Below are 22,742 nucleotides of genomic sequence, written 5' to 3' on the forward strand. Positions count from 1 at the left end.
TTTCCTTGAAAGGAGTTGCATTGCTGTAGCTCTTTTGGTTTACAAGTCATTTCAGGTCCAAGGGACTTTCTCATACACTATATATGTCCATTAAGCACGAGAATAAAATGAGCATCATAGAATCTCAATTCCACAACGGTAGTCAAAGCAATAGACTTGAGACAGTACGTTTCATCACTGATTTCAGACGGATCTCAACCCTTTGAGTGGCATTGACAAGATATCTCGCCGCCTTATTTTAGCATTGGCAAGCCCAAATATTTTGTAAAGGTAATCCCTCTCTCAGTGGAACACTTTCCCAATCTATTCCAATGGTTCACAAACTTTTGTCAACCACGGCTCCCTTGCTTAATTCATGATTCGTCAGCGGCTCTTCAGGATAGATTAATAGATATTTTCCCGTATAAAAGAACTTCTTCAAAGCATAAACAAATCAATATCTCAAGCTCGCCACGACACCCCACATAAAGGGTGGCGATGCCCCTAGAAACAGCGACACACACTTAGAAAAAGCTGATCTATACCCATTACTTTTCATTACTTTATATACTCATTTGCTGCTGAAAATTATAAGGAAGCTTATTGCTATTATGCCGTGTAAAGGGTTAAAAAGGCATCAATCAATAGTCTCATCGATGCAGTTAAAAAGTACAAAAAAAAAAGTCGCTGAGAATACAAAACTTGTTAAATAAAACAAAAAATAATAAATGCAATAATGGCATAGCTTTGTTATCTGAAGTCTGTACCGCAAAAAAAATATCATATTACAGAATCGTTTATTCCTATGCTATTGTCAAAATTAAAATTCAAAGCTCAACATGAGTTTAAATAAACAAATACAGACATAGAAACATGTATTAAAAAAATACATTCTAGTGAAATGAGATGCTGTACATTTAGATTCAAAGACGAAGGAGAAATGGTTCGACATTTGTTTTTCCATTTTTCACTACTTCTGGCAGTGTGAGGTAGAATTTGTGAAGGAAAAAAAATACATAAATGACTTCAAATAAAAAGAAAAAAAAACGCAACGTTTTAATTATCACCATGAAGTTATAGTCTAAAACAGTGTTTCTCAACCGCCGGGCCGCTATATTCATTACCCTTTCATTTTTCAAGCATTTCCACGAATAACTAATTGATTTATTTCACTATTATGGTACATATTATTTTAATTTCTCAGCATAAAAATCATACAAGGGGAAAGATGAAAAACCCTCCTAGAGTTCCAGAACAAAGGCTTCCAGCCGCAGTTGTAAATTATAAGAATTTGGAGGATCCCTCTTTCCCTTATCGCACGGAAATTCTTCGTTTTGTTGCAAGGCCCAAGGGAAACATGTCTCTGGTCCTCTCCTCCCCCTCGAAACTAGCATTTTTAATTGTGTTTTTTTTTCTTTTCGTATTTTTGAGTATCCGTTTTCACGAGACCCAAACAATACAGCAGGGGTGGGAAATGTTTTTCCATAATCTCCGTCATTTTCCCCCGAAAATACCCTACTGCTTCAGAGGGTCTATTACGCTCATGTCGTTATGCCAGCGTTTCAAACGTGTTTGGGGTTTGCGGTGCATTGTGGGATAGATTTACGTCACCATCGCTAAAGGTTGATTTTTCTCACATCTTTACTAGCGATTTTCGTTATCGACATCGCTACGTAAAACGTTAACTAACGAGAACCGGCGACCACTCGTTATGTTCGCGTTACGGAAATAAACATGGCCGCTCGCGCGTACATTTTTCGGTGAAGGTGAGAGCAACGGAGACAAATTAGTTAGAATTGGAAATTATTCATTCATTATTAATTTATCAAGTTGTTCATTATAATGAATAATAATTCTCTGAATTACGTTACTTAATTCAGTAACATGATTTAGAGACAGCATTATCGTTTAAAATGTTATCTGTACACATACTGATTGGAAAAAATTATTCATAGTGGTAAATCGTTATAAATTATTATACTCGGTACAAAGATAAATCACTCTACAAAACGGTTTTTTTTTTAAAAAATCTTGCATGGAAATGTCTTTATTCTAATCTTAAATTCATCTCAATATAAGAATATTATTTAACTGGTAAATCTCTCTATCGCGATGTTTTCAAGACATTTTGAAATTCGCTCAATATTTTTTTTACACCTCGTTCAAAATCGACGTCAATATATATTTAAACGTCTCCAGATTTTCCCCTTCTTAATTCGTTTAATAACATTGATATTTTGTAATATCAATTAAGTATTGCTACTTTCTGTGCAGTACACGGAAGTGTAATGCAGTAAACACCATTACACACACACACTATACTCTGCGCACTAAGTACACTATAAAAAAATCAAAGTAAATTTTATTAATCAACAAACAAATTTTTTCTAATCCTTGAGTGCATTTTCTGATCGGAGTATAAAAAAGATGTCAACAACAGTGTAAATTTAGTGGCACTTCATTTTCATGTGTGACACAAGGAAACCAATTGTCTAATTAATGATGTAAATAAAAGGTTACTTGTTCTTGATTTTGACTTAATATCAAGACGGTAGATAAATGTGTTAAAAACATGGTAATATATGATGATGATATTTTTGATAGTCGTTTTGCAAATTCATATCATTGAACTTCAATAGAAAATCATTTTTTAAACGTAATAATTTAGAAAATTTCCCCGCGCCAGTATCATGTGCGTGTATATCCTACCTTTTTCTCAAATACTTGATGAAAATAAAAAGAATCCGGATGAATTAAAAAAAAATGTAGCTTAGAAAATTAGGGACAACCAACGCGCACTAGTAAATAAAATAATAACACACGTGCTGCAGCACTCGTTGATAGTGATGATTATTATCAGCACGGGAAAAAATTATCCGATTGGTCCATCCCTTCCGGAGTTTTTCGTAAAATAGATACCGACATACCGCGGGTTGCTGAGAAAAATCAAGTTTTTGACAATGATCGCTGAGATTTGCGTTATGAGGCTCGTTGAGAATTTGCGTTAAGGGCGTGACGTCATTAACGACCTCATTGTATAACGACATGAGCGTAATAGACCCCCAGGGCTCTCTGTTGACAACCAGATGACCCTTTTTGCGTGTTCACGGTTTGCCATTGTCGGCACCACAGAAAATGACCTGAAGAAATAATGCCATAAACCTTGGTATCCCACGTTCCTTGGAGACTAGAAAAACATCTGTGCTACTCGCCAAGCTGCATAACTTCAAAGGGGAATAAGCTTCTTTTTTTCCTCGGAACCAAATATTTCTATAGGGAGAGGAAAAAATCGTTTTGCAAGATCCATTGAACACATGCGTTCAATTAACAATATTGAAGCTGCCCGTCTTTTTTTTACTTTTTTACTCAGCGAAAAGAGAGCCGCTGATAGCATACAATTAGTGTGCAGCTAAAATTCCCCGGCTTTTTCCTTGAATAGATATACAGTATACCTACCACATGAGGGGGAAAAAATCGTTTCTGATTAAGGCTGGGACCTGACTACGGCGCGGTTGCACGCGGTTGAGGTTGGGGGGGAAGGCATCATCTATAGTTTTATTCTGTCAACGCACAGATACAACTGCTACCGCTGAGCGCGGTTTTTTCAACCGAGAAAATCCACATTTTTTGGGACGGTTGGGATAACCGGAAAGCTGCCATCATGTATTGCAAAGGCTTGAGCTCCCTGATGACGGTTCGGCTGGACCTGCGGTTGCTCTCTTCCATTGTCTATTAAGTGGTTTGACAAGGAGGGTGATGGGATTTCGGATGCACTGGACAAAGGAATTGCTCTCCTTCTCAGGCTGCCATAAAAAAATGAGAGGAGAAGACAAATTCGAGGAACTGTATGGTGAAGTTCCATGCGACGGAAACTAATTCTTTGTTTGGCGCTTTTGCACTGATAACAATAAAAAAAACCAATGAAGAAAAAATTAAATTTTTCTAACTATTGAAATTTTTTTGCTTATCTACATGAGCATACATTGAAACTCGGTTATAATGACATTCATAAACTAACGTGATTACGCTAAAACCGAGATGTATATTTTAGAACACTTGAATGAAATGCATTGGATCCCGATTATAACGTTTTAGCAAAAAACCAATTAGTTACCTCTTCCAAAAGAGTACAAATTACCACGGGGCCCAACCATTTATAATAAATTCATAAAAAATTAGAAGTAAAAATAATCAGACATCTGAAGGAATATATTTTTATGTTTGCAAATTCTCCATATCAAACTTTTGAAACATTTATTAAAAGCCTAAGTATGAACCGGGGAAGAAATATTAAGAGCTGCATTTTGTGTTTTGCTTTCATTATTCTGTCTTTTTGGTATTTATTTTTGTATCGTATATGAATGTGGCTGTCTATCTGTTGTTTTTGCAATGAAAAAACCCATCTAGGCCAGCGGTTCTCAACCGGTGCTCCGTGTGAACTCCCAAGGGCTCCGCGGCCCTCGAGGAAAATAAAAATAGAACCAGTAAATTTGAAAAAAATAATTATTAATATTTTTGAATAAAAATAAATCAGTAACTTTGATGAATAAATAAAAAATAGGCCTACGGGGCTCCGCCATAGAAATTATATACTGGAAAGGGCTCCGTGGGTCAAAAAAGATTGAGAACCGCTGATCTAGACAAAACGTTGTATGCGGGTAATATCGAAGAGTGCACTAAAACAATTTTCACACCTACCGTTCTTTTCAAGCAGTTTTTAATTTACATACACACACAAAGTCGCAACTAGGGAGAGCGGGTCCACTGTATCGAGTGCTAAACTAGAGGGGGCGCCGAATTGCCCCTTTAACACCACTCCTTCTTCTAACCTTTCCTTATACGGGGACGCCAAAAGCTTGCTAGCTCCAGTTAAAAAAGTATCCAGCTGCGGCCCTGTATGTACCTTAAACCTTGCAACATACATACTGATGAACAGGGCCACAACGACATGCGTGGTCAGCCGGGGCAAGCACGCATTTTGGCGCCCCCTTTTAATATTGAAGGAGAGATGAAGGGTTAACATTTGCGCTTCTGTCTGGCTCGGAGTTCGGGGGCATCGGTCAGTGCCGTCTTAACGCATGGGCTCACCCGAGCACGGCCCGGGTGCCTCAAGAGAAGAGGGGCATCCCAAAAATGAGATACGATTGAAATTTTCAAGGATTTACCATGTAGGGCCTCCTAAAAACCTGTTAAAAACTGTTAAGACGACCCTGGCACCAGTCCCACCTGCTCGTCTCTAGTTGCGGCCCTGATGCCGTATGTACAGGGTGTTAAGCGGACCGGGGTAGCAAGTTCAGAGGGGCGGCAAATTTGAGTAATTCGTGGTCAAGAACTTTAAATTATAACGTGAATGGGGGCAGAGCAATTCGAATAGCCAGCACGTGGTGAAGCCATAAATCTGTGTCTGGAAACGGATTTAGTGTGAAGCATGTAAATAATTTCGTATAAGGACATTACGTTCCCTTCGTGTCATCGCATCATCTGGAAAAAATCATCTGATAACTGATCGGGAGAAATGAAAAACGAAGAAGTTTTTATGACGTTTTTCGTTACCACAGTTCTTCGTGTTCATTCACAACGAATACTAATCCTCCGTTGATGGATGTTCTTAGTATTATTATATAGCGTTATACTGTATCATGTGTGATTGAATAAATTTAAAAAAAAATTACATTAAACGAAAATATCGTATGTTCCAGTGGTTGCCAATTTTTTTGTGAGCTAATGGCCCTTTGTACCGTATTTCCTTCTCGTGCTGCCCCCCCCCCCACCCCCCATCTTTCCCCTGGACCTTCTACCCCGGGTGGGGCACTGTTTCACTTGTTGGTCGAAAATTGAACTGCAGCTTAATCCCCTTATAGCAAACTTCCAAGAGACCGGAGAAATCACTTCGTTACTACGAAATTTCCTAGTAAAGGAATTCCAGGTTGTTGCCGTTGTGCCTATGTAAACTGTTGTGGGAGGTTAGAAAAGTTTTCGTTAGAACGAGATTTCCACTGTAACGGTATTCGTTAAAACGGGGTTAAACTGTATTTGTTTTACTTCATAAATCTCCCCATGGTCTCATTGAGATATCCTGAAAATTTGGATGTACTCGGTTAAGCAGTTTTTGAGGAAAAACTACTCGAAGTACGAGAACTTAAACTGTAATCACCCATTATGTAATTATTTACACTCTAAACCGGAGGTCCTCAACCTTTTTCTAGTTGTGGGCACTGGCTGTACCCATCATCGAAAGGAGAGCACCCTTACAAGTTTGATCATACGTATGCATGAAAAATTAGGATGATTTTAATCCTCGAATGCAATTTGATTGAAACGTCGATCGAATTCTAGCAAGCAATTATTGGACAGGAGCTTCGAGAACTCCAGTTGCTTCAGGTAGCACCGTGGTGCTCGCGAGCAACAGGTTGAAGATGCCTGCTCTAAACCATTATACTACATCTGGTCATGTAGGCCCTATGTGAACAAGAAGCCCAGGGTCACGCGAATATGGGTGGCTTTAAGATGGCCTTGGTCCCACGAACAGCTTTGCTGAGTTCGCAAAGTAGTCCCTTCCCCCCCCCTCTTTCTGATGTACACCCCAAACCCAAAACAGAAGTTCTCGAGGTGTGGGTCGCTTTTTCTGGGAATGTTCGGCATTATCGCTTGGAAGGACGTCACGACGACTTTGCATTGCCGTGAACCCCTGCAGTGCTTTGGAATGGCTCTTGCTATTCTTACGAGCAGGCCGAAGAAGCCGCGAGTGGCAAAAGTTTCAAGAACCCCTGCCAAGGTCTTCCAAACGGGTATACCAGTCGGTAACCGTTTTTCAGTTTGTTTGCCTTCATCCGGATTTCTGAGAATTATAAGAAAAACCATTATCTATTTTAAGGGCAATAGACCTGTTGGGAAAAGTAATAAAATTTAGATACTGTACTTCCATTTAAGCCCAATTGACTAGCCTTCCATGCACGCCCTTGGGAAAACGAATGGTCTTTTAAAAAAAGAAACATAAAACGAATTTCGTGGAACCTGTCAACCCTTTATTAGTATATACAGTAAAACCCCTCCTTTTTGTGAACACGGACAGGACAAAAAAATTAAATACATGTAAAATGGGTGACCGTTAAAAAGAGGTTTGAAATTCATACTTTTATATATTATACAACTGTAAATTATTATTTGTCCGTAAAAGAGGAAGTATCCGTTAAGAAGGGGTTTTACTGCAATGCAGCTTATGATCACGAATTTGCATGCTAACTGGAGCCAACTTCAGCTTGGCGAAAATAATTTGGCCAATCCCGAGATGTCACGTGACATTAAAAAATAAAAAACCCCGGTTGGCAGTGTGTGTTTCACGCGAAATTCCACGGTTGCTGATAAGATCAACCGCGCCAGCCGAACCGGTGTGCCGGCAGCCTAACAGCAATACGGATTCCTATCCTGGCCCACAACTGGATGCTTGGTCACCCGGGGCAAGCGCGCTTTTTGACGCCTCCTTGTAATGTTGAAGGCGAGGTTTCAGAATGAAATTTGCGCCCCCTCAGGGTCTAGTGCACGAGGCACGAAACCCGTCTGCTCTCCCCCCCCCCCAGTTGTGGCCCTGGCTAGACTTCCTATGGTGTGTAATTTTTTTTCCGCTCAATGTCTGTCGGATGACCAGCTGCATCTAGAGAATCGAACCATTCCTCGCCGTTCGTGTAAGATTGAACTATTTACACAAATTTTTTTGCTCTATTGGAATAATGAAACGCTCCTATGTGAGCAAAAAAAGTTTTCAAAGTTCAAAGGGTTTCAGTGATACATATTGATGAACTAGATTCTACCTCACGTAAGTTAGTTTGCTTTTATCTAAATGATATATATATATATATATATAATTCTTTTTTCTTTTTTTTTTTTGCTTTCTTTTGTGTAATTAACTGTAGGAAAACTATCCGCTGTCGTTCAAACTGGGGATGTTGACAATAACTTTTAAGTTCAACTCTTAAATTCCGTAAACTTGTGCAGATGTCGACGCCCGATTTCCGTATGGTCAAATTCGGCATTTGACCCCAAAAAGGTAGAGCCGACATGGGAACAGGCCTAGGATAATTTCCATAATTTTTTGGGGTTTTTTTCAAGCTGTAAATTCACTACACAAGAGCCCGTGAAAAGTTTTGCTTGGGGGGGGGGGGGCAGATGCGGATTAAAAAATAGAGGCCCGGACGCAAAAGTAAATACTGGGCCCCCTTAAATTAGAAAAAAGTGTAACGTTTGGGTTTTACGTGGCCCAGGGTGTGCGCCTGGTGCGCCCGCCCTTAAATCCGCTTCTGTTTCGGGCCGCCAAAACTCCTAGCCAACGGGATGTGAGGGCATAGCCCAGTCAAAAAAATTTGAACAGATATCCACTGACAAACAGTTGAGGCTGTCAAAGAGAAATGAGGAAAAGTGATTAAGTAATTTCCGCTGTGAAAGTGAGAGCCGCTCTTAGGAATGTGCGACAGGAGCGGTCGCACTGGGCACCGTGCTTTGTGGGCCCCCGCACACACGGTAAACTATTTGAGGCTGTCATGAATTCTGAAATTACTTCTTGCATTAATTAAGAAGTTTCATCAATTCTGGAATTATTTCTTTCAACAATTCTGAAAAATTTTCCCCCCGCAAATTTTGAATTGGTGCAATTACTTCTTTCAATTATTTTTGATTCATCAAGTCCAAAATTTTTATCAGTTTCAGGATTTTTTATTTTCTTTCATTAGTTTAAAATTACCTTCAGTACTAATTTTCGCTAGCTTTTGTGTTAATCTATTGAATTGTGTATTTAACATTTTATGTATGGATATTTCACATCATTCTTGCATATTTTGAAATAATGGATGCCGATTCCTGAGGGGCGTAGGCAGAATTTCTTTCGGGGGGAACCAAAGTGATAGAACAATAGATTTGGCCATCTTTTTCCGGTCATTTCGGGAGGGGACCAGACCCCCAAGTCCCCCCCCCCACTACGCCCTTGCGATTCCTACCCCCAAATATATAAAATCGGGCAAATATTTTTCGTGTCCGAAACTATTCAGACGCACCGGGCCCCTTAGGTAAAGGGTCATTCAAGTATTACGTCAGCATCGATGGGGGAGGGTCCCGATTTGCTGACTTTAGATGACAAGGGGGGGGGGATGGGGGGGATGATGCTTATGTCATCAACCACCATTTATGAAAATATGAAATATTTTTAATGGCATCTTACTCGGTCCGTCAAAAACGAAAAAAACCTTTGGATATATTGTGGGCGCCTGAACTAACATTCTCCGTAGTGATAAATTCCTTACAGAGCCTCTTCAGCGATCTCTAAATGTTTCACGGAACCTTCAAGTGCTCAGGAAATGTGTCCGGGCTGCTTAAGTGCTCTGGAACTGTACAACGCATCACTCAAGTGATCCGTAATTATGACACGGACATGGCCCCCACATCCTGAAGCAGGGCCCCTAGGCTGGGATCTTTCACGGGCCCCTTTATAGCATCAAAAACAAAACAATGACGAAAATCATCCCGGGCCCCAGGGCTGGAGCCTTGTCAACCCACCCCTTGTAGGGGCCAAGAGAAGAAACCTCGCAAAAATTAGTTCTGGTTGAAACTTTCGATAATTTGCCTAATAGGGCCTCAGAAAAATCACTTGGCCTGGGGGCCCGTCAAAGATCCCAGCGCAAACAGCGTTGGAGGATGTGTGGGGCCTCTTATACACTTATATTATGTCAGGGGTTCTCAAACTTTTTCCTTCCGTGGCACCTCCTTTCCTAATCAACGCTAATCCTCGGCTCCCCAGAGCAGTTCAACAGTCTCTTCGGAAAACCTTTGCAGGGTGTCGCGGCACACAGTTCGAGAACCCCTACATTATGTATTTGTATCACTTTCTGTTTTCAGTGCAAGCTTCCCCAATGATTTTCTGTAACTGGTTCTCTGAAATCACTTTACTCAAATGACCCGCAACGTTACTGTGTGGTGATGGTTGTTAATTATTTAAATTATCGGGGAACTTGAAACGCGAATTCAACTAAACCATCAATAATCCAATCGTTGATTAAAAACTGTAAAATACATACAATAGAACTATTCGATTTCAGAATACGCATTAGCATGGTTTTAAAGAATTGATGATCACAACCATCATTTGATTGATGATTAAACCCATTTTCCACCACTTAATCGGTTTATAATAGAATTTCACAGTTTTATGTGAATATTATGAGGGGGACTCTGCCCAGAGACATTTTAAATTCATTATCTTCAAAAAACATTTTAAGTTAACAGAAATTGAAAAATATGGCACCTAAAGGTATTTTCTTTCAATATTTTAATTTATTGAAAAAAATAATTTTAATTTTTGATTGTCTTGGGCAGGGCCGTCTTTAGAACATCATGGGCCCCAGGGCCAAGTTGTTTTTCTTAGATCCCACCTGGCAAATTTTCGAAAATTTTAACTCGTTCTCATTTTTGTGAGACCCGCGTTCTCTTGAGGCTCCCGGGCCGTGCCCAGGTGGGCCCACGCATTAAAACGGACTGGTCTTGGGGGCAGACACGGGACCCCTATACCCTTCCTGCATAGGTTTGTTACATTTTACTGTAGTAAAAATCTTGCCACTACTACATAAAGTAGGTTGAAAAACGGGTCATCGCTAAAACCAAATAGATTCGGAAAAAACGGGACACTACTTCAAAAAAGGGACGTATGGTCAGGAAAAAAATGTATGTAAATATTATGACCTGTACAGAGAAATGACTCGCATACTTTGAGCAACACCAATCATTTCTAACTTCCGGCGTCCCTGAATGCAATTCGAGACCAAATCGCACAATTTTTTAATGTTGATGACTGGCTACTTGAATAACATATTTTCGAAGTTTCAAAAAACATCAACTCAGCAAGTTTTTCTTTGTAATTAAACTAAATTTCTCAATAATGTAATTTTGTAATAATGTAATTAATAATTATAATTTTGGGAAGTGCCATGTGCTAAAAGAAAATAAGGAAAAATTATATTTTCTCCCAGTTTTAAAAAATTCATTTCTGTTCATGGTTTTTACTGTAGGAAATCGTAATAAAATTTCTGAAAATTTAATTTTTCATAAATCATAAAAAATTAAATTTCATTGTAAGCAAATTTTAAAAAATATCAAGATGCTCATTTGCTACGGTTCCATCGTAATTAAGCGGTTCTGTATTGTTGACATTCTGTGTTGTAGGATTATGACGGTGCCTTTCAAAGTTGTCCTACATAGGTGGTGGTCGAGTTGACAGGCTCCACAGAATGTGTTATTTAGGTTCCGCGAAGTACTTCTATTTTCACACCACCATAAGTCACAAGATCGTTTTGTCGTGACGGGTGTTTTTCATTACAAAAGCACACAAACGGGCACACTCACACACAATACAAAAATAAAGGCAAAAAAGAGTAATTAAAGCAAAACACGCACAATGCAACTTTTAGGGACATAACTCGAATCCCGTTATATGTATATAAGGAACTCCAAGAGACCGTAGCAATCACTTCGTCATAGCGAATTTTCGTTATAAAGGAATTCCAGGGATTTGTATTGTTCCTATGTTAATTTATCTGAGAAATTAGAAAGTGTTCGTTAAAACGAGATTTCTGCTTTAACGGTATTCGTTAAAGCGGGATTCGACTGTATTTCCTTTCATACGTATTATTTTCATGAATTTTTCAAAAATTTGATATGGAATTTGCAAGTATGAAAACTTCTTCCTTGAGATGTTTATTTTTACGTCTGATAATTTCTTATGAATTTATTACAAATGGTCGGGCTCCAGGTTATTTATGCTTTTTGGATGAGACATTTTTTAGGTTTTTTTTTGCTAAAACGTTATAAGCGGGATCCAATGCATTTCAAGTATTTTCAAATATCTTGGTTTTTACGGCGTAATCACGTTATTTGTTTACGTTAATGCCACTATAACCGAGTTTTACTGAATGCTCCTGTCGGAAAGCTAAAAAAAAAAAAATTAGAAAAATTTAGGTTCTTTCTTTATCGGTTTCTTTTTAATTGGTTATCCGTGCAAGAGCGCCAAACAAAGAATTAGTTTGTTAAATGAACCTCACCATTCCGTTTCCTTGAATTTGTCTCTTCCCCATTTTTCTGGCAACCTGAGACGAGCAGTTCCTTTGTCCAGTGCCTCCCAAATGCGATCACCCTACTCGTCAAACAACTTAATAGACAATGGGAGACAGCAAACCCGTGTCCACCCGCCTCACTGATCTGGGCGCTCAAACCTTTTCAATATATAACCGAAGATTTGCAACCGCCACCAAAATTGTAGATTTGGGACGGGTGGTGGCGGCTAAAAAAATCGCTTCCACCCTCTAGCGGGTTGTTGTGCGCTTACAGAATAAACCTATAAATGGTCGCTCTATACTAATCCAAGTGTAGTATACAGTGAAACCTCGCTACAACGATACTCGATACAACGATAATTCCCTCTACAGCTATAGTTTTTCGAGTCTTTTCGAGATTTTTTTTCACGTTATATTTCTCGATAATATAATTATATTATCCTAAAATTATATACATATAAAATAAATGAAGCAATCACCCACGTCCATCAAAATAGGCAATGGAGGACAATACATTTTCATCCCAATGTGATTTTGGTAGTTCCTTATGAAGTACGGCTTATAAAGAACTTCAATAAATTAATTAGAATGCTGAAATATCTTTCTGAATAATATTTACACGCTGAAAAATATATTTTAATTATAGAAATAACTCTTCATATACTCTTATTTTCCATCCTCCCCATTAAAAAAAATAAAAAAATGTATCTAGCCGATAGCCCGCTAACACCTTCCATTTTTGACGTTAAAGAATGTGGAAAGAAAACAACAACACAAATGTTCTGCACGTGCATTAAAAATGAATTGCGTTGCCACCGTCGCTGAACAAAAAATTCAGTAAATGTATAATAGTCATCGAGCTTATACACGACCACCTAGATAACCTAGATAAGGTTATATAGGAGGTCGTGGCTTATATTGCTGGAGGGAGCATGACGTCAGCGGTCTCCGCCTTGGCAGTGCTGAGAAAGGTGTCCCCCAACATCTTTCGTCGGAAGATCACTGACTCGGTGCAAACAAACACGATCCCCCATAGAGATCAATGTTAAAATTGCCGATTTTATCATGGAAATGCGGAAATTTAGTAGGATTTTCCGCCACATCAATAATTTTAAAAATTGAATTGAATTCTCGATTTTTGAAATATTGAGTTCGCTTAAATTAAATATAAAATAATTAGCCATACCCATTTTTGAGGTGGATATCCATGCAATAACATTAATTTCAACTTTTGATTTATATCTTCTCAAGCACGAAAATGAAAATTAATGTCTCCGTATTATCCACTTGCATCAATCCATATAGTTTAGGATGTTTTGAAATTAATTATGGGCCCATATAAATTAAATTCCGCAGCATTTTTTGAAGCAAAAACAGGATTAATAACTTAAAAAAATTTCGAAATTTTAACCAAAGATAATTTTAGCATTAATGAAAGATAATTCCAAAATTAATGAAAGAGGTGCTTTCAGCATTGATGAGGGATAATTTAAGTTCCAAAATAAATGAAAGTGATAATTCCAAAATTAATGAAAGAGATGTTTCAGCATTGATGAAATTGATCATTCCAGAATTAATGAGGGATAATTTAAGTTCCAAAATAAATGAAAGTGATAATTCCAGAATTAATGAGAGATAATTTTGGTTCCAAAATAAATGGAAGTGATAATTCCAGAATTAATGAGAGATAATTTTAGTTCCAAAATAAATGAAAGTGATAATTCCAGCATTAATGAAAGATAATTCGGTATTAATGAAAGATAATTCGGAATTAATGAAAGATGATTCCAGAATAAATGAAAGAAAAATTCTAGTTTTAATGAAACAGATAATTCCAAAATCGATGAAAGAAGTAATTTCAGCATTAATGAAGTGATAATTCCAAAATTAATGAAAGTGATAATTCCAGAATTAAAGTGAAAGATAGTTCCAAAATCAATGAAAGAAAAATTCTAGAATTAATGAAAGAAAAATTCTAGAATTAATGAAAGAAATAATTTCAGAGCATTAATGAAAAAGTGATAATTCCAGAATTAATGAGATATAATTCCAAAATTAATGAAAAAAATAATTCCAGCATTAGTAAAAGAAATAATTCCAGCATTAATGAAAGAAACAAATCCAGAATTAATTAAAGCAATTACTCCAGAAGTAATGAAAGAAATAATAATTATATATAATAAAGAAATAATTCCCGAATTAATTTCAAAACATCCTAAACTATATGGTTCGCGGAATCTTTGCCCCCGACATCTCGCCCCTAGCACGTTTCGTCCCCGTTACATTTGACCCCCGGAAATTTCGCCCCTGACATTTGACACCAGGAAATTTCGCCCCGGTATATTTGTCCCCCGGAAATTTCACCCCTGACATTTCGCCCCGAACATTTTGCCTGCCCTGAACATATGAGCGACGCGGTGAGTGACCAATTGAGTGGACATTTACCCCCACCCCTGACATTTCGCCTGCCCTGACCGTATGAGAGAACATATGAATGATGGTACAAGTGACCAAGTGAGTGACCGTATCAGTAACCAAGTGAGCTGGGCATTTATTTATCCGTGACAATTAACCTGCGCTGACCGTATGAATGACAGTACGAGTAAACATGTGAATGATGGTGTGAGTGACCGTATGAATGATCAAGTAAGTTGGACATTTAGCCCCCGATGGTATTTTGACTGCCCTGATCGTGTGAGTGATCAAGTAACTGGAAATTTACTCCCTTCATATTTCACCTGCCCTGACCGTATGAGTGATGGTACGAATGACCGTATGTGTGAACAGATGATTGATGGTAAGAATGACCAAGTGACCCTATGAGTGATAAAGTGAGTTGGACATCTACTTGTGACACTTTGCCTGCCCTGACCAAGTGAGTGATCAAGTGAGTTGAACATATACTTCCTGACATTTCACGTGCCCTGACCGCATGAGCAATGGCATGAGTGACCGTATAATGAACATATTAATGATTGTATGAGTGACCGCATGAATGATCAAGTAAGTTATTTTATATCGGTAGACATTTATACCGATTGGCATTTCACCTGCCCTGACCGTAGAAATGACTGCAGGAGTAACAAAGTGAGTGACAAAGTAAGTGATCGTATGAATCATTAAGTGAGTGATCAAGTGAGTGACCGTATGAGTGATCAAGTGAGTGGCCGTATGAGTGATCAAGTGAGTGACCGTATGAGTGATCAAGTGAATGACCGTATGAATGACCAAGTGAGCGACTACGTGAGATGCCGTGTCCGGAAAATTCACCGCCAGCAATTCACCGACAACAATTCACCGCCGGAAAATTCACCGACCCACAATTCACCGCCATGCAATTCACCGCTAGGAAAATTCACCGACCCGCAATTCACCGCCATGCAATTCACCACTAGGAAAATTCATCGACTAGCAATTCACCGACAACAGTTCAATGCGAGGGAGTGAGCGATTGAGTTACTGAGTGACCGAGTCAGTGATTGAGTGACCGAGTGAGTGAGTGACCCAGTGAGTGACTGAGTGACCGAGTGAGTAAGTGATTGAGCGGGTGAGTGAGTGATCCAGTAGTGACTGAGTGACCGAGTGAGTAAGTGATTGATCGAGTCAGTGATTGAGCGGGTGAGTGAGTGACCCAGTAGTGACTGAGTGACCGAGTGAGTAAGTGATTGATCGAGTCAGTGATTGAGCGGGTGAGTGAGTGACCCAGTAGTGACTGAGTGACCGAGTGAGTAAGTGATTGAGCGAGCGAGTAAATTGGTTAGTGAGTGAGGGAGTGAGTGAATGGTCAGTAAGTGAGTGAGGGAGTGAGTGAATTGGTTAGTTAGTTAGTTTTTAACCTAGTAGTGTCACAAATGATTAAAAAGTCCGATTGTTCCGAAAACGTATTTATGATGAAGTGTAGATTTGAAGACACTTGGATCGGGCGTCCTCTTCGTCGTGGTGGTTGTCGTCAGCCGCGCTTTGACATCGACATTTGGAACTGCTTTCAAGGAACGCGTAACGGTTTCCCTCATACCAACAATTCTTCAGAAGGATGGCATCGAGCGTTCCAACAGCAATTATCTGCTCACCACCCAGATACATGGAAGTTCATCGGTGCCATAAAAAGAGAACAGAGTTTGAATGAAGTTCGGATGGAGCAAATTGTAAGTGGACAAAACCATCACATTGATTAGGAGAAAGAAATACCGGGACTCTGCGCAGAGATTAAAGAATTTACCCTTGACCGAATTCGCAAATTTTATGGGGTCCCAGACTGGATATACCTTGGGCTTCCACTATCGCAAGGACCCCTGGAAATGAAACCTTTTAATTTCCCCATGAAGGTATATGTGCAATCCCCCGGGTACCCCGACCCTGTATGTTGGGAGCACTGGTGATATATGTATATTTTACGTATACATATCTCTCGGCGTGACCCCCACGAGGGCAGGGCTGACAGCGGCCGGAACGTTTCTTATCGCTTTTTGATATTTTCACACTATAAATTAAGCACAGAGGGGCCCGTGAAAAAGCTTGTTTGGGGGCCCGCCATCTATTTCAGCTTAGGGGACCTGCTGTAGGATGTGGGAAACTCTGGGTACATGCACATTACTTGGTCCCGATGTGTCAAATGGGTCCCGATATATGCAAGAGTTAAATGAAAACTTGATCCTAAAATCGTAACCGACTTCCGTAACACAAAAACGTAACAGATTTCCATCACTCAAAAAACGTCACCGACTCCCGTAATAAAAAAGTCGTCACTAATTTCCGTTGCATAGGAAGTATATATATATACGTATATAGTAAATATAGAGTACATATACTAGATACGCACTAAGGCGGGATTCCTGAAAGTTCATCACGTGAAATCACGGGTAACAGCTAGTTCATCATAAAAAAAATCCATTGGTTACTGATGATCAGCGATGTTTTTTATAACATCAAAGTGATAACAGGAGATGATTTTAAGCATTTTTAGGAAGTTAATTCATCGCGTATCCACTTACTTTATTATCTTTTAGTTCTGTTATTATCCCTTTTAACATTTCATTAGAAGTTTCTGAGTAAAACAGAGTTAATGGAATTTTGTTGAATATACTATCTTGTATTGGGCAACAGCAATTTGTAATTTATACAAATATAAGGCCACAACAGGCAAAATGCCCAGCGAGGTGGCTGAGAAAAAGATGCCCACAATAAATATGGATGTCATATATTTCAAAAATACAGCAACCCGAATCCGTATCATCTGAATTTCTTCTCATAAAGTCATTATTTAAACTTTCCGCCATATCTTTAGGACATGGCACTTACTCACTCAATAGATCACTCACTCACTAGATCGCTCACTCACTTAGCAGCTCGCCCACTCACTCACGGACTGACTTACTCGCTCATTGAATCAGTAACCCACTCGCTCACTGAATCACTTACTCACTCAGTCACTCACTCACTCAGTAACTCAATCGCTCATTCCCTCGCTAACTGACTCGCATCGAACTGTCGTCGGTGAATTGCATGGCGGTGAATTGTTAGTCGGTGAATTTTCCTAGCGGTGAATTGCATGGCGGTGAATTGTTGGTCGGTGAATTTTCCTAGCGGGGAATTGCATGGCGGTGAATTGTTGTCGGTGAATTGTTGGCGGTGAATTTTCCGTAAACCGTGAGATGCATGTACGACTACATGAGAGCAGACAAAAAAACGTTTTCTTTTTTTCGGTCAATGTGGAACTTTTCTTTACCCATTCACCTCAGATTTATCACCCCTCTTGAGCGGCGGCCACAACGGGTCGCATAGCCAAGCGACGCCCCTATACTCTATCACAAGGGGGCAAGAGTGCATTTTGGTTCCCTCGCCAGAATTTCTTCCAGAATAGTCAAAAGGAAAATTCGGCTTCTCACTTCTCGTCATTGAAGTACCAGAAATAACTTTGAAAAAAAAGTTCCTTAATAAAAATAACCTCGTTATATATCATCTTTACAGGGTAAGTGATGATGCTTTACAAAAATAAGTGCTGTTTCAAGGATTAAGTCATCTGGCATTATATTGAGAATGATAAAATAATTCTGGGGGGGGGGGGGACCTACTTCAAAAACGGGGCGTATGGTCACTCATTTCTCGCGGTAAATAATGATGTTCAGCTTTCCAAAAACCATTCCCTTCAGGTCGGCTGTGCAATCATAACTGAACGTAAGTACTGTGTAGGGCCATTAGAGCTCGCGTGCGTTGAACGAAGCCGAACACGGACAGCCAGACCTAACTCAGGCAAAAGCTCACATTGCTGGCCTTGTCACCAGATGCCTACACAGTACACACGTTCAGTTATGATTGCACAGCCGACCTGAAGGGAATGGTTTTTTCATTCGGCTGGAAAGTATGCCCCGGACAGGCAGTATGAACAGGGAAAGTATGCCACTCGGCTTGGAGAAGACATGTCAGTTCCTTCACCGATTTTGGACGGGTAGGGCACCCCTTAATTCGGCGATCCAACTCGTCCCAGAGGTTCTCGATAGGGGTCAGGTCTGGGCTCTGGGCAGGCCAGTGCATTCGATGAACCCCATTGGCACCATACCAAGCCTTGGTTAACCTCGCAGTATGACAGCTAGCATTGTCGTCCTGGAAGTAACAGGGGTCCACCCCGTAAAACTGCCACAACGTAGGAAGCACATTGTCATCCAAAATAGTGCAGTAGGCATCGGCGTTGAGCTTACCATGAATGGGGACCAAGGGTCCCGGTCCATACCAGGAGAAACACCCCCAGACCATAATTCCACCTCCGCCGAACTTGACTGTTGGCACAATGCATTCTGGCAGGAGACGTTCTCCAGGCAGACGCCAGACCCTGCCATCCGAACGGTAGAGGGTGAACCTTGATTCGTCGCTCCAAAGAACCCGTTTCCCCTGATCTACGGTCCAATTTCGATGTGCTTTGCACCACATTAACCGAGCAACGCGGTTGGACTTTGTGATCAAAGGCTTATGGACAGCAGCACGACCATGAAAACCAATCAGATGTGCTTCCTTACGGATGGTATTCATTGAAACAATACTCCCGGATGCCTGTTGAAACTCCTCGCGGATGAGGGCCATCGGTTGGGTGCGGTTCATCCGAATTTCTCTGGACGGCACCCGTCGGTCTCTATCTCCCAGTTTCGTTGGTCTGCCGACTCGGGGCAAATTCCGACAATCACAGCTCACCTTCCACTTCTTAATCACATAGGCCACTGTCGATTTTGGGTACTTCAGCTCGCTAGATATGTCCCTTAAGGATCGGTCATTTTTGTGATACCCGATAATTATACCTTTCTCGAAATCAGAGAGCTCCGAACTGCGCGGCAAGATGCCGCGCAGTTCGGCAAGATGTGGTGGTCGAGTGGTTATAGTGCCGGACTCGTGATGCGAGGATCCGGGTTCGAACCCCACAGTGGTGGTCGGCTGAAGTTGGTTTTCTGTGGTTCCCAACTTCAAGGCGCAAATGCGAGCCGATCTCCCCGTTAAAAAGTCTCGCCACAGAGAGCAACAGTCCTACAACGGTAAATCATTGAACCATAACACTTCACTCATAGTTAGAAAAACTGGGGGCAGATGACAGCACTACACATAACAAGCATTGCACAGAAACAAACTTTACGTCAGGTTGCACTACACGTACACGCACATTCCCGCATGTACCGATTCATTGGGGGTTCGTTGGGGGTTTCCGCGGGGGGGGGTGCATGTGTGGTGTAGCAGTAGTAGGTAGGGCCTCCAAAAAAATGGCTCGGGGATCCATGATGTTCTTAAGTCAGCCACCTCGTTGGGCAATTTGCCTGTTGTGGCGTTGCATTTGTATTTGTATATTTGCATGCGACTAATGCCGATGTTGTTTCCTACACGATATATACCGGCGGAGGGCGTGACGTATCTCAGGACCGCAGATATCGTCATTTGCATAGGTGTCCAAATACTTATTGGTAGATAGTGTATCATGTTATATGTATTATATGTCATGTTATATGTAGGTCAAATAAAATTTTGTTGCAGGCCGTGTTTTTGAAGTTTGATGCTGGAAACAGAAATAAAACCAGTAGCTTCAACTTGAGAAAACTTCTTTGGGAAGCTGGTATGTTTTTTTTGTTTGTTTTTTTTCCAATTTGCTGTACTTATTACACAGTGTGAGCGCTGAAGTCCCTTTGCCGCAAAGTACTAGCGAACCGTTGGTCCGAGAGGCATACTTCGAATCAGAAAATTTATCCAATTCAGCTAAGTCATTCCTATTGCAAGAATTTATAGTTATTAAAATAAAAAAATCAACTTTTTATTTGGTCACTCGATCTTAAAAAATCCTAATTAAAAAATTGTTGCCCTGTCTTTCCTGAGACCAACAATAAAAAATTCCACGTTTCAAAATTCCACTAAGTGAGATATTCGAAAATCGCTGAAAATGAGGGGAAAGAAGAGTTGCTTGTCCGTGAGTGTACATGTGATTCTTTCCCCATATTTTTAGCGATTTTCGAATTCAAATACCTGAGTGACTAATGCACTTTAAAACATGGATTTTTTTTGTGGCCTCAGGAGAGATATGGCAACAGCATTCTATATAATTTTGTTTTTTTAGGATAGGATTAGCAAATACAAAAAGTTTGTCTATTTTTTTTTTAACAACTATACAACCCCTTGCAACATGAATGCCGTATCTGAAGCCTACACGTTACCAGGATACTTCTAGGCGACATACATCTAGAGACATATCTACCTATTTGCTGTTGATCTTTATTTGATGCGTTCCCAGCCACATGTAATGCATTAAAAATTAGTTTCTTCGCAAATTATTTCATCAAATCAATTCACAGTTTGAATTTCTCTCACAATTGAAACATTTGCTCCAATTTTTTTTTCAATTATTATTTTGGCAAAATGGGCAATTTGCCAAACGAGGTGGCAAAAAAAATAGGGAAACAAATTACCAGTGTACCATGTTTTATGAGCGATTTTTGTTTGAAAAAAAGTATGGTGATAACCTGGACCGGGGATGTTGATGACTGACTTTTGTTTTTCACCGTTAGGATTTTTTTTTTTTGAGTTTTGGTTCATATTTGGCATTTCACGATATTTTTTCACTTTTAAAATTTTTTGACAATGGAAAAGATTGAGAAAATTATATGAATACTGTGAACACTGATTGCATTGTGAGCACTTATGAAAAAAAATATGCTTAAATTTTTCTGTAAGTAAAATAAAAGCTGCTTTTTTGCATAGGAATGCATGCACAGGATTTTCTCGAAGGGGAGGGGGGTCATTTTTCGTTTTTTAAAGGAAAAACCCTACTCCCCCTCTTCCAGTAAGCTAGTCATGGCCCCCACATCTAGCAGCAGCGCCAATGCATTCCCAATCTGTTTTGGATGGAAACAGATAAATCTGTTTTAGGATTAGAGGACAGCTAGAATTGATTCAGAAATCAAAATTTCTCATATAAAACTAAAGACGAGCACCCACAGGTTCGAAACACTTCTGACTCCGACCCCTCTGGAAGTCATCATTTTCATCATATGTTCAACGAGCATTTACTAAATTTTAATGGAAAAACCCTACTCCCCCCCCCCTTCCAGTAAGCTAGTCATGGCCCCCACATCTAGTAGCAATTGGGAATGCAATTGGCCCTGCTACTAGATGTGCTGCTACCATAAATCACAGCTGCGCGAATGTATGTCGAAGATGAAATTGACGAACTCACGTGCAGCATGGTCATCGACACAGGAGCTAAGTGAGCATCGTCCTGACCAGCGCCATCTTAACGCATGGGCCCACCCGGGCATGGCTTGGGACTCTCAAGAGAAGAGGTGCCACAGAAAAACGAGAATTAGTTGAATTTTTTGAGAATTGGCCAGGTAGTCTCAGAAAAATCACTTAGCCCGGGGGCCCATGATGCTGTTAAGACGACCCTGGCCCTGGCCGATTTGGCTCACCAATTGCGACAACGACTTCTTTACGTGGCATCTTCACTGACTCTACAGACCGTCACCGGGGGCAAAATGACTGTACACGGGAAAGTAGAGGTCTCAGTGAAATTCGCTGCGGTCCCCTACCGTCACACAGTCTTTGTGGTGGACATTCAAGATCCGTGCCTTATTGGACTGAACTTTTTGCGAAAATATGACGTCTCCCTGGACTTGAAAAATAACCAGCTGCTCACGCCAAAAGAGCACGTCGGCCTTATTAAGATGTGACAATGAAGAGATCCTTTCCCGAAAGATATTGGCTGCCCGGGACTTCACGATTCCTCTAAGAACAGAGAACATCATCCTCGGCACAGCTGAGACGGCCAAGGACGTCTCCAAGCTCGGACTGGAATCCTAGCGAAAACAAGAATGGCCTGCTGATTGCCGCCGCTCTGGTGGATTCATCGAAGGACATCGTCCCTGTCAGATTAGTAAATAGCAACGACAAGCCGAAAGAGGTTCGAAAGGGTGAAGAGATCGCTACGTGTGCTCCCGTCATATGTGTGGTTCGTGATTCGTCTGGAAGCCAACCAGAAGATTCTAGAAGTTTGTTACAGAATCTGATAGGAGTCAACTATCGAGAAACTCCGAGATGTCTTCTTCACGTCATCAGCTGATGTTGGCCAACCCAGCTTGACGCAACATCACATCGACACCGGAGCCACCAATTAAACAACATCCTAAAAAACCCATTTGCCAAGCAAGAAGTTAG

The 22,742-nt window shown here is 40.3% G+C and overlaps 1 protein-coding gene across 2 annotated transcripts in view; it reads left to right on the forward strand.

Moving 5' to 3' along the window:
* Positions 1 to 22,742, forward strand: part of LOC149067026 (calpain-B-like) — a 208,893-nt gene that overhangs the window by 163,065 nt on the left and 23,086 nt on the right. For both annotated transcript variants that reach the window (XM_089253047.1, XM_089253048.1), the window contains exon 16: positions 20,076 to 20,154. In XM_089253047.1, coding sequence (XP_089109173.1) covers positions 20,076 to 20,154 — 79 coding nt within the window. The remainder of the gene's footprint in view (positions 1 to 20,075; positions 20,155 to 22,742) is intronic.

This window comes from Pholcus phalangioides, unplaced genomic scaffold, assembly GCF_987345545.1.
Source record: "Pholcus phalangioides strain wild (caught in Gottingen) unplaced genomic scaffold, Ppha-v1.0 ptg000031l_1, whole genome shotgun sequence".
NCBI classification, from domain to species: domain Eukaryota; kingdom Metazoa; phylum Arthropoda; class Arachnida; order Araneae; family Pholcidae; genus Pholcus; species Pholcus phalangioides.